The sequence below is a fragment of the Oryctolagus cuniculus genome, chromosome 13, assembly GCF_051225735.1.
Source record: "Oryctolagus cuniculus isolate XC-2025 breed Fujian yellow rabbit chromosome 13, ASM5122573v1, whole genome shotgun sequence".
NCBI classification, from domain to species: domain Eukaryota; kingdom Metazoa; phylum Chordata; class Mammalia; order Lagomorpha; family Leporidae; genus Oryctolagus; species Oryctolagus cuniculus.
In genome coordinates this window covers 1,427,076-1,441,373 of record NC_142879.1, presented here as the reverse complement: position 1 = coordinate 1,441,373, position 14,298 = coordinate 1,427,076, and the positions used below count along the sequence as shown (strand labels likewise).

Genomic DNA, 14,298 nt, shown 5'->3' with positions numbered 1-14,298 from the left:
GAGAGCTGGCCTGGAAGAGGGGCAACCGGGACAGAATCCGGTGCCCCGACTGGGACTACAACCCGGTGTGCCGGCGCCGCAAGGCGGAAGATTAGCCTAGTGAGCCACGGCACTGGCCATCGTCACTTCTATAAACACATTTAATACTTTCAAAGCACTAGCTACTGTAATATCTAACACCATAACTAGCACTCACTACTGGCGATGGCTTTACATAAAGTAATCATTTAACTTGCACAATGCACCATTATTGTCCCCACTTTACAGTGGAGGAAGCCCAAGGAGAGAGGTTAAGAACCATGCACAAGGTCACACTGCCAGTCAGCAGCATTGCAACATAACAGTGTTTGGGGGGGGGGGGGGCAGTGCTGCGGTGTAGCAGATAAAGCTGACAGCTGCAGTGCCAGCATCCCATATGGGTGCTGGTTCCAGTCCTGTCTGCTCCACTTCCAATCCAGTCCCTGCTAATGCCTGGGAAAGCAAGGGAAGATGGCCCAAGTGCTTGGGCCCCTGCTCCCCCGTGAGACCAGGAAGCAGCTCCTGGCTCCTGGCTTCGGCTTGGCCCAGCCCAACCGCTGCAGCCATTTGGGGACTGAACCAGCGATTGCAGGATCGATCTCTCTCTCTCTCTCTCTCTCTCTCTCTCTCTGTCACACTCTGCCTTTCAAATAAAAATAATTCTTTAAAGAAAAAAGAAAGTAAGAAAAAAAATCTGAAATGTTTGATAGTAATAACCCACAGACCTGGGGCTTTCAGTGCTTAATTATTTTATAATTTTTTTCAATGTCAGAAGAAAAAAAACTAAAATTTGAGTTAATCTTCTTTAACAAATAGCTTGATCATACACAATATTTATGTAACAATGCAAAGTAACAAATGCAGGATAGGATATTCTCTCTTAAGAAAACACACTGTAAGATTCATGGTTCAAAAATAGAAGATATTTCCAAACCAGGGGTAAGTAAGAGATTCCTTTAAATGATTCCCAGCTCCCTTTCTCCATGATCAGAATTCAAGGAAGACAAGCCAACATACAACTTACAGCTACGAAAAGGCAAATCATTCATTTTAGAAGAGGAGGCTACATTTTTTTATTATTATTAAAGCAAAAGCCAAGGTAGATTTTGCCACTTTAACTTTTTTATATTTGTTCCCATGAGTTTTTTTAATAATAAAACATGAGAACCTAATCCTAATTGTTTGTAGTAGGCCTGACACCATAACACAAGATGCTCTCATCCACACCATCACAGAAACACGTGCCCATCGACAGCTGTGACAGCAGACCATCCATCAGAAAAATTCAGTCATACTGCTGTGCTGTTGAATTTAATTTAGAAAAGACAACCCAGGGCAGTGCTGAAGGAGTTTTTCTCAGTTCTAACGTGCTAACAAAACCACTTTTGTCGGCTCTCTATGGACCAGAGCAGTGGATCAGGCACGAGTCTCCTAACACTCCAGTGTTCCGTACCAACACCTTCCCTCCGTAATCTCTGAGGAGCATCTGCATTTAGGAAGAGCCAGTTTGACTAAGAAGGTCTTAGTCTTCCAGAAGAAACAGTGCAACAGTAAAAAGCAAGGCTCAGCCATGGAGCACGAAACGCAGGACAGGAAGCCACAGAAGGCGCTGGGGAACTGAGGGCTGTGTGGGCTGTGGGATTCCTCACAGCACATCAAGGAGCCCATGCTGGCCTGACAGGAAACCAGAGCTGCATTTTAAGTAAGGGGACAGCACGGTTACATCTGCATCTTCCCAAGACTACTACAAGATGGATTTTTAAGGGTCAAAACTGGAAGTGAGGATGTAACAATACAGATGGGTGACAACAAATCTATATTTAAGCAATATGAAGACTTCAAAAAGTTCAAGAGAAATGAAACAAAAATATTGACATTTCATTTCTTGACATAAGCTCCATCAAATTCAGGGCACTGTTGTAAACAATTAGATGACATCTGGCCCACCCCTGGAGCACTGAGGTCCTGGGACTGTCCCGTGCCACTGTGGTCTCTTAACATCACTACCTAAAGGAAAACGGTGCCCTTTAACGATTTCCTAAGATTAGGAAACAAATGAACAAAGAAATGAAGTCAGGTGGCGGCCCAGGGATCTCCACCGAAGCTCAGGAAGGGAAGTGGCCTGCGAGAGCAGTGAGCGAGCAGGAGCACGTGGCGCGCGCTGCAGGACGGCGCTCCTGGGAGTCCCCAGTGTCTGCTTTGGCTGACCTTGCCTTGGCAGGCAGGGAAGGCAACAAACTGCTGCCATGAACTCTGCTCGCGAATGACCTGCTGAGGCCCCGCCGGGCCCACTTCCACCTCTCGGCAGCCGCAGACTGCACTGGCACAGCCCTGTTTCAGCTCCTGCTAAGATTCTTAGAAGAAACGCTTCAGGATCATGATCCCAGTCGTTTAAAATTTCCTTTCAAAGCTCTGGGCACCACATGCACAAGCTGAACCAGCTGAGACGTCCATGTGTTGGCTGTTCTTTTTGCTGTTCACCACTGGACCCCTCAACCAGGGCACAGACACGATCAGTATCTTCCTTGCAAACTGATGTGGACGGTCCACCACCACACACGGGCATTCGGCATCTTCCTGTCCCTTCTCAAAACAAGCAGGGAGGGGAACGGCCAGTCTGCAGGCCATACGAGGCCCACAAAATCACTGGTCTGGCACTGCCCAGACAACCACGGGCAGGACTTGAAATCTGATACATCTACTGCAGGCTAATTTTTAAGTTGAAAATTTTGTGAGGTCCGTGAATGATGCTATAAATATCCAAATGAGAAGAAATGCCCCCACCGCTGCCACACTTTTCATAAAGCAACAATGATTTCACCATTCCTCCACCTGAATTTCATCGGAAATCTGAAGTCTGTTCTTGTTCCAATTTGAGCAGAATTCATGTTGCTCTGATAGGGGCTCTTTTTCTCTTTTTTAAAAACAAAGTTTTATTTATTTATTTATTTATTTACATTTTTAATCTGAAAGGCAGAGAGAGCGCACGAGAGCCAGCGAGCACACGGGCATCTTCCTCCATCTTCCATCTGCCGGTTCACTCCCCCAGATGCCCACAACAGCCAGGGCTAGGCCAAGCTGAAGCCAAGAGCTCCGAACTCAATCCAGGTCTCCCACCTGGGTGGCAGGGAACCAAGCACTTGAGCCACCCCTGCTGCTCTCCAGCGTGCGCACATCAGCAGGAAGCTGGAACCTAAGCAGAGCCTAGGACTGAAATCAGGCACCCCTAGCTGGGAGGGGTCCACAGCAGTGTTAACCGCTGCACCAACGCATCACCAGCGGTTCTCTGTTCTCTTCACACTGAGGTCTTACCATTCTAAGTGCCACACCCCAGACCTCGTGCAAACGGGTGCTACCAGGTCAGTGTGAGTTTACTTTGGTGCAAAAATTTTTAGACTCATGCACAGTTTTTTTCATAATATGCACTTCCCATGAACTCTATCTGGAAGCAGAGGAAGGGGAGATGCAGCAGAGGGAAGCTTCGAGGTCACTCCCGGTTGTCAGCTTGGACAGCAGGCCGATGAGAAGGTGGAGGGATGTACGCAGATGAGACGAGTGCCAAGAACAGACACCAGCAGGCAGGTCACACAGAAGAACCAGGGGATCCCTCCGAGTCAGGAAGCAGTGTGGGACACAGACACCTTGGCGACCACCAAATCACTGCCATCTGGCATTCTTTCCTCTGTGCTTCGTGGGACGCCTGCTGTGGGTCCATGGGGTTAAGACAACACATCAAGGTGGGGTAAAAGACCCCAGGTTTGGGCCAGCACTGTAGCACGGTGGGTGAAGCTAGCACCTGCAACTATGGCATCCCACAGGGACGCAGGTTCACCCCACCTGGGAAAGCAGCAGAGAATGGCCCAAGTCCTTGGGCCCTTGTACCCATGAAGAGGCTCCTAGCTCCAGCCTGGCCCAGCTATCTGGGGAGTGAACCAGGGGATGGAGCTTCTCTCTGTCTCTCTCCCCCGTCTCCTTCACACCCCCCCCAACTCTGCCTTTCAAATAAATAAAATAAATCTTAAAAAAAAAAAAAGCCAGTAATGGTAAACAAGGAAGAACAAACTGTTCGAATGTCATGAAGAGCACTCTTATTGTGAAAAGAAACTAAAATCAGAGGTAGATAGATTCCATGAATTGGGTTAAGATGTCCCTCCCTCCCTTCTTTCTTTCCACTTCTCTAAACATCAGTTCTCCTTACATTTTTATTATTTAACAAGTGCTTCTTAAAAACTGGACCCGATGGTACATCAAGCCAACTATAAATCATGCCAACAGACTCTGGACCCTTACTGCTCGCCAGGTCCTGCTCCCATGCCTTCCTGGGATGAGACCCCTGGCCCTCCCAGGAAGCAGCAATGCCCGCATCTTACTGAGGAGGCGAGGGAGCACAAGGCCACACAGCTGGAGGCAGCAGCGTGCACCCTCGCTCCAGAGGCGGCCACAAAAGCAGGCCTTCCGAAACAGCTGCCACGGCACGGGCGAGGGCAACTCCTGCGCGCCGTGAAAGGCGGCAGCCCTGGCATCAAGCATGTTCGGAGCTGTCAGCACACGCCCACACACCTGGAAGGCTGGGCGGCACCCACACTCATGTGTGCAGCTGAGTCGATGAGCCCTGCACACCAGTGCATCTGACCATGCACAGACCCAAAACACAACTCTGGCACCAGAAGACACCTGGTCATAAATGTCCAAAGCTTCATGCATAAACATATAAATTTTTTAAATTTACTTCATTAAAGAATATTTTAAATTCCCTTGGCCACAAGATATAAATGCGGATAACAAGGTAAACATGACAAAGTTCTCATGAAGTCATACAGGTTAACAAATCCTTAGCATGCCCTTCCCCAATCTTGGCCAAAATCAAATACTCAGACAGTCTGATTCTGCGATTAGTGTTCACACAATACGAATACTTTCAATATACATCTCTAAAAGGAAAAAAAAAGGACAAATCCCTTGTGATTTGTATCCTACCTAATAGTACTCGATTTCAGACGCTCCTCTGATTTCAAGTTTTCGGTCCTCATCTGGGACTTACATGAAACGTTTTCTCCCACAATGACTATCTGCCAGAACATCCAATCTCTCACAAGGTAGAATGCTTTAAGACACTCTAGACAGAGGAGAGGAGGAAAACAGGCGTTAACGCACATAAAATAGTATTTCTCTTTATTTGAAATGACAATGTGACAGAAAGGCAAAGCCAAAATATCAAAGCCCTTTTCCTTTTTATAAGCAGTTTCTTAGAATACACAGTTTAGACATGTGTTCCATGTATTTCTAGAACATTTTAGTTTTAGACTAAAGCGTTATGGGTGATACCTACAGGCTGGGCCCCCGCAGGGGCCTGCAGGACAGGGAGAGAAAGCCCTGGACCACGGAGGCAGACGCACTCCTGACCGAAGGGAAAGCCTGGATAGCCATTAACCCACAGTCGCGGGTGGTGAGGTAACGCTTACATTCTACGGGCGAGAATGCCAGGTTTCTACATCTGCTCTCACTGAACGCTACTGCTCATCTCTATATGCTCAACGTACAGTGCACGGGGCTGTGTGTACCAGGGGAACAGCAGACATGGTCCCTGCCAGGGATTTAAACTCTGGCGTAGACAGACAGCAAGAGAGGCAACGGAAGGCAGTCTCGTGTCGCGCACCGTCTGCGTTCAGCAATGACTAAGTTGAGGCACGGGAAAAGCCGCACAAGTTCTTGGGGACTTCAATTTAATTCAAAGATTTGGGCAAAGTAAGTTAAGTATTGTTGGCTGCTGATCACTGGGGTTACTGTAATTCACACTGCTCACGTTTTTATGTGCAGATACCGTGCTAAATGCTGTTTGTTGTGCAGCGTCCCAGGATGGGAGCACCGTCCAGTGAAGTCAGGTACCATGCGGCCACTTGTAAAGCCAAGTGACCTCTCCACACCCACTCTGTCAGACGATGGAGAGAACAGAAGCACCTACCTCACTGAGATGTTTGAGGATTAAATGAAGTAACGCAAGTCATTAGGAGTGCTCCTAGGCAAGTAAGCCCTCAGAACGCGTTAGCCATATTGTTATTATCATCATTAACAGTCATTATTCCTCCTCCCAACAATCCAGGATAATTACCCGCATTCTGTAAGTCAGGCAAGAGAAGCCAAGAACTCACACTAATTGGTCCCAGCATAGAAACAAACTTTTTCACAATTGTAAAAATACAACTGGAAAGGAGCATGGTGGCTCCAAAACATGCGTCCCAGTGCTCTTTAGGGTTCCGGCTGGACCTCTGTGGAAAATAACGCGAGAACATACCTCACGACAAAAGCCAAGCTCCTCAGCTTTCCAATCCCATGAACCAAAATGGCTCTTAGTTCCTTGCTGTTTGGCCCCTTAGAGTCTGTACTCCTCTCCTCTTCCTGTCTCTAAAGCCCTTCTCGTAATTTAAAACTCAGCACGTCTGTGAGAGCGCCGTGGCTGGACAAGTCCTCCCAGGAAGCCACGTTACACATCCTCACCTCCAGATATGTACACCCAGTGCCAGCTCACAGGCTGCCAAGACACCTGATTTGGACTAAACAGTTTCTCAATAAATGGCCAATACCCTAAAAATGAAACCTGCTTAAATCTGACAAACAAACTGAAGAAATTTTCACCTGAGGATGAGGAAGAACAAACTTCTTTTGGGGGATCAATTTACTGGAGAGGCAGTGAGACAGGGAGCTCAGCAAACGCCCACAGTGGCAGGAGCGAGGAGAGCCAGTCTCCCGCACGGGTGCCAGAGACTCACCCACTGCAGCTGTTGCCCAAGATGCACATGAGCAGGAAGCGGGAACTGGGAGTGGAGTGGGGACTTAAACTCAGTACTCCAATGTATGGGATTTGTGTATCCCAACTGCTATCTTAACTGCTAGGCCAAATGCACACCCTGATTCAACCCCTCAAAAAAATAACCCATTCTTAACAATAATCACTATAACCTCAAGAAATAAAACACACAGATAATACAAAGTATTTAAAACATGCTTTTAAAGAAAGAATACCTTACAGGCAACAGAGAAGAATAAAAGCAGTTTGTTTTTTTTTTTACTTGACAGAGTGAGAGAGAAAGGTCTTCCTTCCGTTGGTTCACCCCCAAGATGGCCGCTACGGTGGAGCTATGCTGATCTCAAGCCAGGAGCCAGGTGCTTCTCCTGGTCTCCCATGCGGGTGCAGGGCTCAAGCACCTGGGCCATCCTCCACTGCCTTCCCAGGCCACAGCACAGAGCTGGCCTGGAAGACGAGCAACTGGGACAGAACCGGCGCCCATATGGGATGCCAGCACCGCAGGTGGAGGATTAACCAAGTGAGCCACGCGCCGGCCCCAAAGCAGTTTTTAATAAAATGAGCATCTCAATATATAAATGGTCAGAAGGGAGGCTGGCACTGTGGCATAGCAGGCAATGCCGTCACCTGGAAGTGCAGGCGTGCCAGTATAGGTGCTGGTTCAAGTACCATCTGCTCCACTTCTGATCCAGCTCCCTGCTAACGGCCTGGGGAAGCAGGGGAAGATGGCCCAAGGGAATGGCCCCCTGCCACCTGTGTGGGAGACCAGGATGAAGCTCCTGGTTCCCAGCTTTGGCCTGGCCTAACCCTGGCCATTGCAGCCATCCGGAGAGTGAGCAAACAGATGGAAGCTTTCTCTTTTCTCCCTCTCTCGCTTTATCTCTATAACTCTGACTTTCAAATAAGTAAATAAACCTTTCTAAAAAAAAAATAGTGGTGGTTGCAGCACTGAGGCGCAACCAGCTAAAGCCCTGACCTGAAGTGCGGCATCCCACATGAGCACCAGTTCTAATCCTGGCTGCTCCTCTTCCGATCCAGCTCTCTGCTGTGGCCAGGAAAAGCAGAAGATGGTCCAAGTCTTTGGCCCCTGCACCTGCCTGGGAGATCCTGAAGAAGCTCCTGGTTCCTAGCTTAGGATCGGCTCAGCTCCGGCCGCTGTGGCCATTTGGGGAGTGAACCAATGCATGGAAGACTCCCTCTCTCTCCCCTCACCTCTCTATAATTCTGCCTTTTCAAATAAATAAAACAAATATTTTTTTAAAAAAGCGAAAATTTGTAAACATTATAAAAAAAAAAGAAAAAAGAAAGAAATGAATAATCAAGCCATTAAGAGACCAGGGGAAACTTTAAATGAGTGTTACTCAGTGAAAGAAGCCAATCTGAAATGGCCACACACTGGATGATTCCAGCTATCAAGACACCGGAGAGCCAGAACTATGCAGACAGAAGAGATCCCACTGCCTTCCCAGGCGCATCAGCAGGGAGCTAATCGTAAGTGGAGCAGCCGAGACTGGAACCAGCACCCATATAGGTGCTGGCGCTGCAGGTGGCGGTTTTACCCACTATGCCACAGCGCCAGCCCCGATATATCAAACTGAAAATGCATTTAGCAAGGGCAGTTTTGTGGTACAGTGGGTTAAGCTGCAGCCTGGGGCACCCACGTGCCGTATCAGAGTGCCTGGGATTGAGTCCCACCTCCCTTCCCATCCACTCTGCTGCTAATCCACACCCTGGGAGGCAGCAGCCGATGGCAAGTCCTTGGGTGGCTGCCACTCCCGTGGGAGACTCAGCTGAAGCTCCTGGCTGCTGGCTTCCAGTGGGCCCAGTCCCACATGAGGGCAGTAACCCAGCAAATGGGAAGACTTCTGTCTCTTCCTCCTCTCTGTCACTCTGCCTTTCAAATAAACAAGCTTTAAAAGGAGAGGGACAGGAGCTGACGCTGTGACACAGCGGGTAAAAGCCACCACCGCCATGCAGGTGTCCTATATGGGTGCCAGTTAGAGTCCCGGCTGCTCCACTTCCCATCCAGCTCTCTGCTGTGGCCTGGGAAAGGAGAAGATGGCCCAAGACCCTGGGCCCCTGCACCCACATGGAGACCCAGAAGAAGCTCCTGGCTCCTGGCTTCGGATTGGTGCAGCTCTGGCCACTGTGGCCAATTGGGGAGTGAACCAGTGGATGGAAGACCTCTCTGTCTCTCTGCCTTTCCTTGTCTGTGTAACTCTGACTTTCAAAATAAGTAAATCTTTAAAAAAAAAATAAAGAAAGAAAAGGAGAACAGCAGCACAGCTGCCACGTGGAATGCCAGCATCCCACACTGGAGTCCTAGCTGCTCTGCTTCCAGTCCAGACCCTGCCAGAGGCCCAAGTACTGGACCTCTGCCACCCACTTGGGAGATCTGATGGGCTGTCCAGGCTCCTTGCGGCCATTTGGGGAGTGAAACCAACAAGTGAGAAATCTCGATCTCTCTCTCTCCCCTTCTTTGTCACTCTGCCTTTCAAATAAATAAGTAAATCTTAAAAACAAAACCCAAAAACCACATGAACACTCCTAACCTACCTAAAGCCCAGCAACAGCTCCATGGGGAGCTGGCGGCTGCTTCCCCTTGCAAGCAGGTACAGGGGGTTGTGCCTGCTGCTGCCGGCCAGCAGCGGAGACAGGACTGGACCACACAGCGCCAGCTCGCCAAGAGATCCACATGCGACATTCCAAGGACGGTTTCCACAGGATGCAGGTGATCAAGAGGGAGACTGTGAGTGCTGCACGGCACGATGATGCTGGTGGACTCATGTCGACACACCTGCGCAAACCTATGCAACCTGCAACACCGAGAACCCCAATGGAACTATGGCCTCTGGGTGATGACCGTGTCGGTGTGGGTTCAACAACTAACCAATGTGCCACTGGAAGGGGGTGCTGGCAATGAAGAGGACTATGCATTTGCTGTGGCAAGGGGTACACTGAAACTTCTTCACCTTCATCTCAATTTTGTTGTGCACCTACAACTGCTCTGAAAAAATTTTAGAAAAAAAAAATGTAAGTAAATAACAAAAGAAAAAAATGGGGTGGGGAGTTGTTAACAGCTTACGGCAAATTACAGGGCAGAAAAAATAGATTAAAAAATGACTGAATGGGCAGGTGCCGCGGCTCAATAGGCTAATCCTCCACCTAGCGGCGCCAGCACACGGGGTTCTAGTCCCGGTCGGGGCTCCGGATTCTGTCCCGGTTGCCCCTCTTCCAGGCCAGCTCTCTGCTGTGGCCCGGGAGTGCAGTGGAGGATGGCCCAGGTCCTTGGGCCCTGCACCCCATGGGAGACCAGGAGAAGCACCTGGCTCCTGGCTTCGGATCAGCGCGGTGCGCTGGCTGCAGCACGCCAGCCGTGGCGGCCATTGGAGGGTGAACCAACGGCAAAAGGAAGACCTTTCTCTCTATCAACTCTGCCTGTCAAAAAAAAGAAAGACTGAATGGTCCTTTATATAATAATGTAAAAACACCACATAAATTTAGATTAGGGAAAATCAAAGTTTTCTTCTAATAACTTCCTAATTAAGGTATGCAAATAACACAGGAAATGGACATGGACAAATTAACTCAGCTAGCAACAATATTTAAAACACTGTTTAATTAACAGTCTCTAAGTTATTATGGTACAAATAGTATGTTCTCTATTTCTATGTGGTCTCTGATACTAAAAAATAAAAGATTTATAAAAGTCAACTCTGGTTTTTCCAAAGACCCAGGATTAGCCCAGACTTTGGATGACAGTTTTACCTAGAGCTCTTTTCTTATTTTCTATCTGCCTGTGAAAAGGATCCTGTATTAGAACCAAATAATTGAGCACATTAGACTGAGGCAGGCACACAGAGCCATCTATGTTATTTTACCCCTGGTCTCCGGACGAAGCACACACTTCCAGGGTTGCACGCCTGTAACCCCCTTCACACCCACCCTGGGCACGGACACACGCCTGCCTTTGGCAAAGGTGACGCAGACCTGACAAGATTTGTGCACTGGGCTTCTGCTTTGGTGCCTACCACCACAGGGTGAGGCCGACGATCGGGGAACACGTGAAGAGACGCCCAGTTTTCCTGACCATCACAGCCCTCCCAGTTGAGGTCCTGAATTGGGACCAAGCAGGTCAGATCCCACTCGACCTAGACAGTCTGAGAGATGGGAGACCTCTGGAGGCTCCGAGCAAAGATGGACATGATCTAACTCACATTTCAACAGGTCTGCCCACCGCTCGTATCCTGAAGTGACTGGCTCATCAGCGAGAGGCAACAGAGATGGTAAGATCTGGCCAGACCCCGTTTAACTACATTTGACAACAGAACGAATGCTGACTCAAACACGGGGAGGAGAAAAGATGTTTCCGTGGTTTTCAGCCCAAGAAGCTAAAACAGTAGGTCTGCCGCTTACTCACACGGGGACGGCCACCGACGTGGGCTTTGTAGGAAGGGACCGTCTTGGGCACCAGTGTTCCGCACGTGGTATTACACAAGCAATTGCTAGTGTTTTTTGCAGTAAGTTTGAGATTACTATGAGACGTCCAAGAGAATGCAACTGCAGTCTGTTAAAGAATCCCGGGTTTGGAGGAAATTCTGGGAGCACAGCTTCCAATGGGAGTCATCGGCACACCGACAGTATTAAAAGCCAGAGAGACAAGATTTCCAAAGCAGGCAGTGGAGGAGCACAAAGTCCGAAACTCCAATATCCGGAGGTGAGACTGAGAAGGGGAAGGGCAGACCAGGCACCACCCCAAGCAGCAGGTGGATCTGTTGAACGGGCTGTCACTGTCGTCACCGCATCAAGTGGACAGAGGCCTGAGAACTGGCACCTGGTCCGCGTGGGCCTGACTCTTCCCGTCAGAGAGGGGTCAGAGGGTGGACTAACTCCAGCAGCGGAGCGGCAGGAACTGAGCATACACAACGTGGTCTACAGGAACAGTGGCAGGAGCCGGAGGGCAAACTGACGGCCTCGACAACAAAGGAAAAGAGCCTATCGGGACAAAGAAGGGAGGCGCAGGGCCTCACGGAGGCCTTGACATCAGGGACGACCTCCGTCATCTTGCTTTTCCCAGGGCGCAGGCTGAGGACTCCGCTTCCTTCGGCTCACTCGGGAAAGTGGGCTTCGCCGCACACGGGCCAGGAGCCTTCCTCCCGGCTTCCTTCCGTCTCTACCCATTTCCTCTCACAGCTGCAGAAGAGGTCTCAGCTCCTACAGCACCCAGTGCTCAACAGGCACTTGATCCTCTTGGCCAGCGTCTGGCCCTTTATTTACAACGCTGACGCCTGCTGGTAACACTGTACACTTCTTCTCAGGGGGAGGTGTGTGGGACACTCCTTTTCTTAAAAAATGTACTTTCATTTTATTTGAAAAGCAGAATGACACAGAGATACAGAAAGACCTTCCATCTGTGGGCTTACCACCGAGTACCTACAACAGCCAGGGTTGGGCCAGACCAAAGCCAAGAGTATGGAGCTCCATCCGGGTCTCCCGTGCTGACAGGGACCGAGCACCTGAGCCGTCACAGCTGCCTCCCAAGTCTAGAGGACACGGCCCGCACCCTAGTGCTCATCATTGCTCCCGAGCTTGCCTCCTCAACAGCACGAAGCCCATCTCATCCCCTTTCCCCGACCCTGAAGGACTCTCGCTCCCCCGCCCCCAGCAACTCATTCCCATCTCATTCTACTTTTCCCCTTACTCTTTCTCTTCAACACAGTGCAGAAAAACACTAATTTTAGAAACGTTGGATTACTAAGACAACTGCCAGGTGACACAGGTTTTTGTTTTCTCTCATAAATTATACAGGGAGATAAATACAAAGAGAATTCAATAGTAACTTCAGACTAGTCCTCGAAGTGCCTATAAATCACCGCTACAAGTAATCTTTTCTTTGGTTTGGGACCAGTTCCTAACGCATGATTTTACAAAGGAGGAAAGGGGAGACAAATCTCCACGCTACTTAACTGTATTAAGTGTCACCTAAGACATAAATACCCTTCCATCCCCTTTCTCTCTCTTTCTCCCTGTGTCTGTAACTCTACCTCTCAAGTAAATAAATGAAATTTTTTTAAAAAGGCACACAATGGCCTTTTAATGAAATGGTTGAAACATAATGATAAAAGACAAAAACCCCAGAGTAGGCAGGGGAAAGGACACTAGAGGAGTAATAAAGACAGGAATGACAGGGCTGGCGCTGTGGCGCAGTAGGTTAATCCTCCACCTGTAGTGCCGCATCCCATATGGGCGCTAGTTCTAGTCCCGGCTGCTCCACTTCCTATCCAGCTCTCTGTTATGGCCTGGGAAAACAGAAGATGGCCCAAATACTTGGGCCCCTGCACCCACAAGGGAAAACCAGAAGAAGCTCTTGGCTCCTGGCTTCAGATTGGCGCAGCTCTGGCTGTTGCGGCCATCTGGGGAGTGAACCAACGGAAGGAAGATCTCTCTCTCTCTCTGACTCTCCCTCTCACTGTCTGTAACTCTATCTCTCAAATAAATAATAATAATAAAAAAGGGCAACAATGATGCTTGAACTTTTTTTTAATGTTATTTATTTTCACCTACTTGAAGGCAAAGGGAGAGATGAAGAGATGGGGAGAGAGAGCTTCCACTAGTCAGTTCACTTTTTTCTCCTTGTTTTAAAATTTATTTAAATTTTAATAGACTGTTTCAAGCAAAAGACAATACTACATTTTGTAGGCTAACCGGCCACTGTGGAACAGCAGGTCAAGTTGCTGCTTGAGATGCCAGCACCCGTACCTGAGCTCCAGTTCACGTGCCAGCTGCTCCACCTCTAATTCAGCTTCCTGCTCATGTGCTTGGGAAAGCAGCAGGAAACAGCCCAAATGCTTGAGCACCTGCCACTCACACAGAAGTTCCAGAACCCATCCACCTTCCTCCACCCTCTATCATCATGGCACCCTTCAACAGGCAAGGGTTCAGCCAACAGCAACTTTTGGTGAACAGGTAAGAAATGCAACAGAGCTCCTGATGGGCACCGGTCCCACGACCCCATAGGTGACATACAAGTCCTTTCTCTGAAATGGCACCGTATTTGCAGATAGCATTTCTAGATCGCTTATGATGTCTAGTGCAATATAAATTTTATCCAAGTAGTCTGTTACAAGATGCCATTTAGGGAATAATGACAAGGAAGTCTGTACATACACAGTCCATGCAGATTTTTAAAAACATTTTCAACCAGGCTGGCATCCCATATGGGCACTAGTTCAAGTCCCAGCTGCTCCACTTTCGATACAGCTCCCAGTTAATGTGCCTGGGAAAGCAACAGAAGAAGGCTCTAGGGCTTGGGTTCCTGCCACCCATGTGGGAGAAAGGCCCAGTCCTAATTGTTGTAACCATTTAGGGAATGAACCAGTAGATGCAAGATTCCACCCCCGCCCCCCTTAATTCTGCCTCTCAGATAAATAAATTTTAAAAACAAACAAAAATAAGGGATGGCGCTGTGGTGTAGTGCA

General features: G+C 48.8%; 1 protein-coding gene across 7 annotated transcripts in view; it reads right to left on the bottom strand.

Annotated features, from left to right (window-relative positions):
- The window catches only part of SMG7 (SMG7 nonsense mediated mRNA decay factor), a 77,040-nt gene that overhangs the window by 41,960 nt on the left and 20,782 nt on the right, over positions 1 to 14,298 (bottom strand). For 4 of the 7 annotated variants that reach the window (XM_051841429.3, XM_089311965.1, XM_089311964.1 and 1 more), the window contains exon 2: positions 4,996 to 5,134. The exons of the other annotated variants lie outside the window; for them this stretch is intronic. In XM_051841429.3, coding sequence (XP_051697389.2) covers positions 4,996 to 5,099 — 104 coding nt within the window. In that variant the 5' untranslated portion in view covers positions 5,100 to 5,134. The remainder of the gene's footprint in view (positions 1 to 4,995; positions 5,135 to 14,298) is intronic. 7 annotated transcript variants of the gene reach the window in all.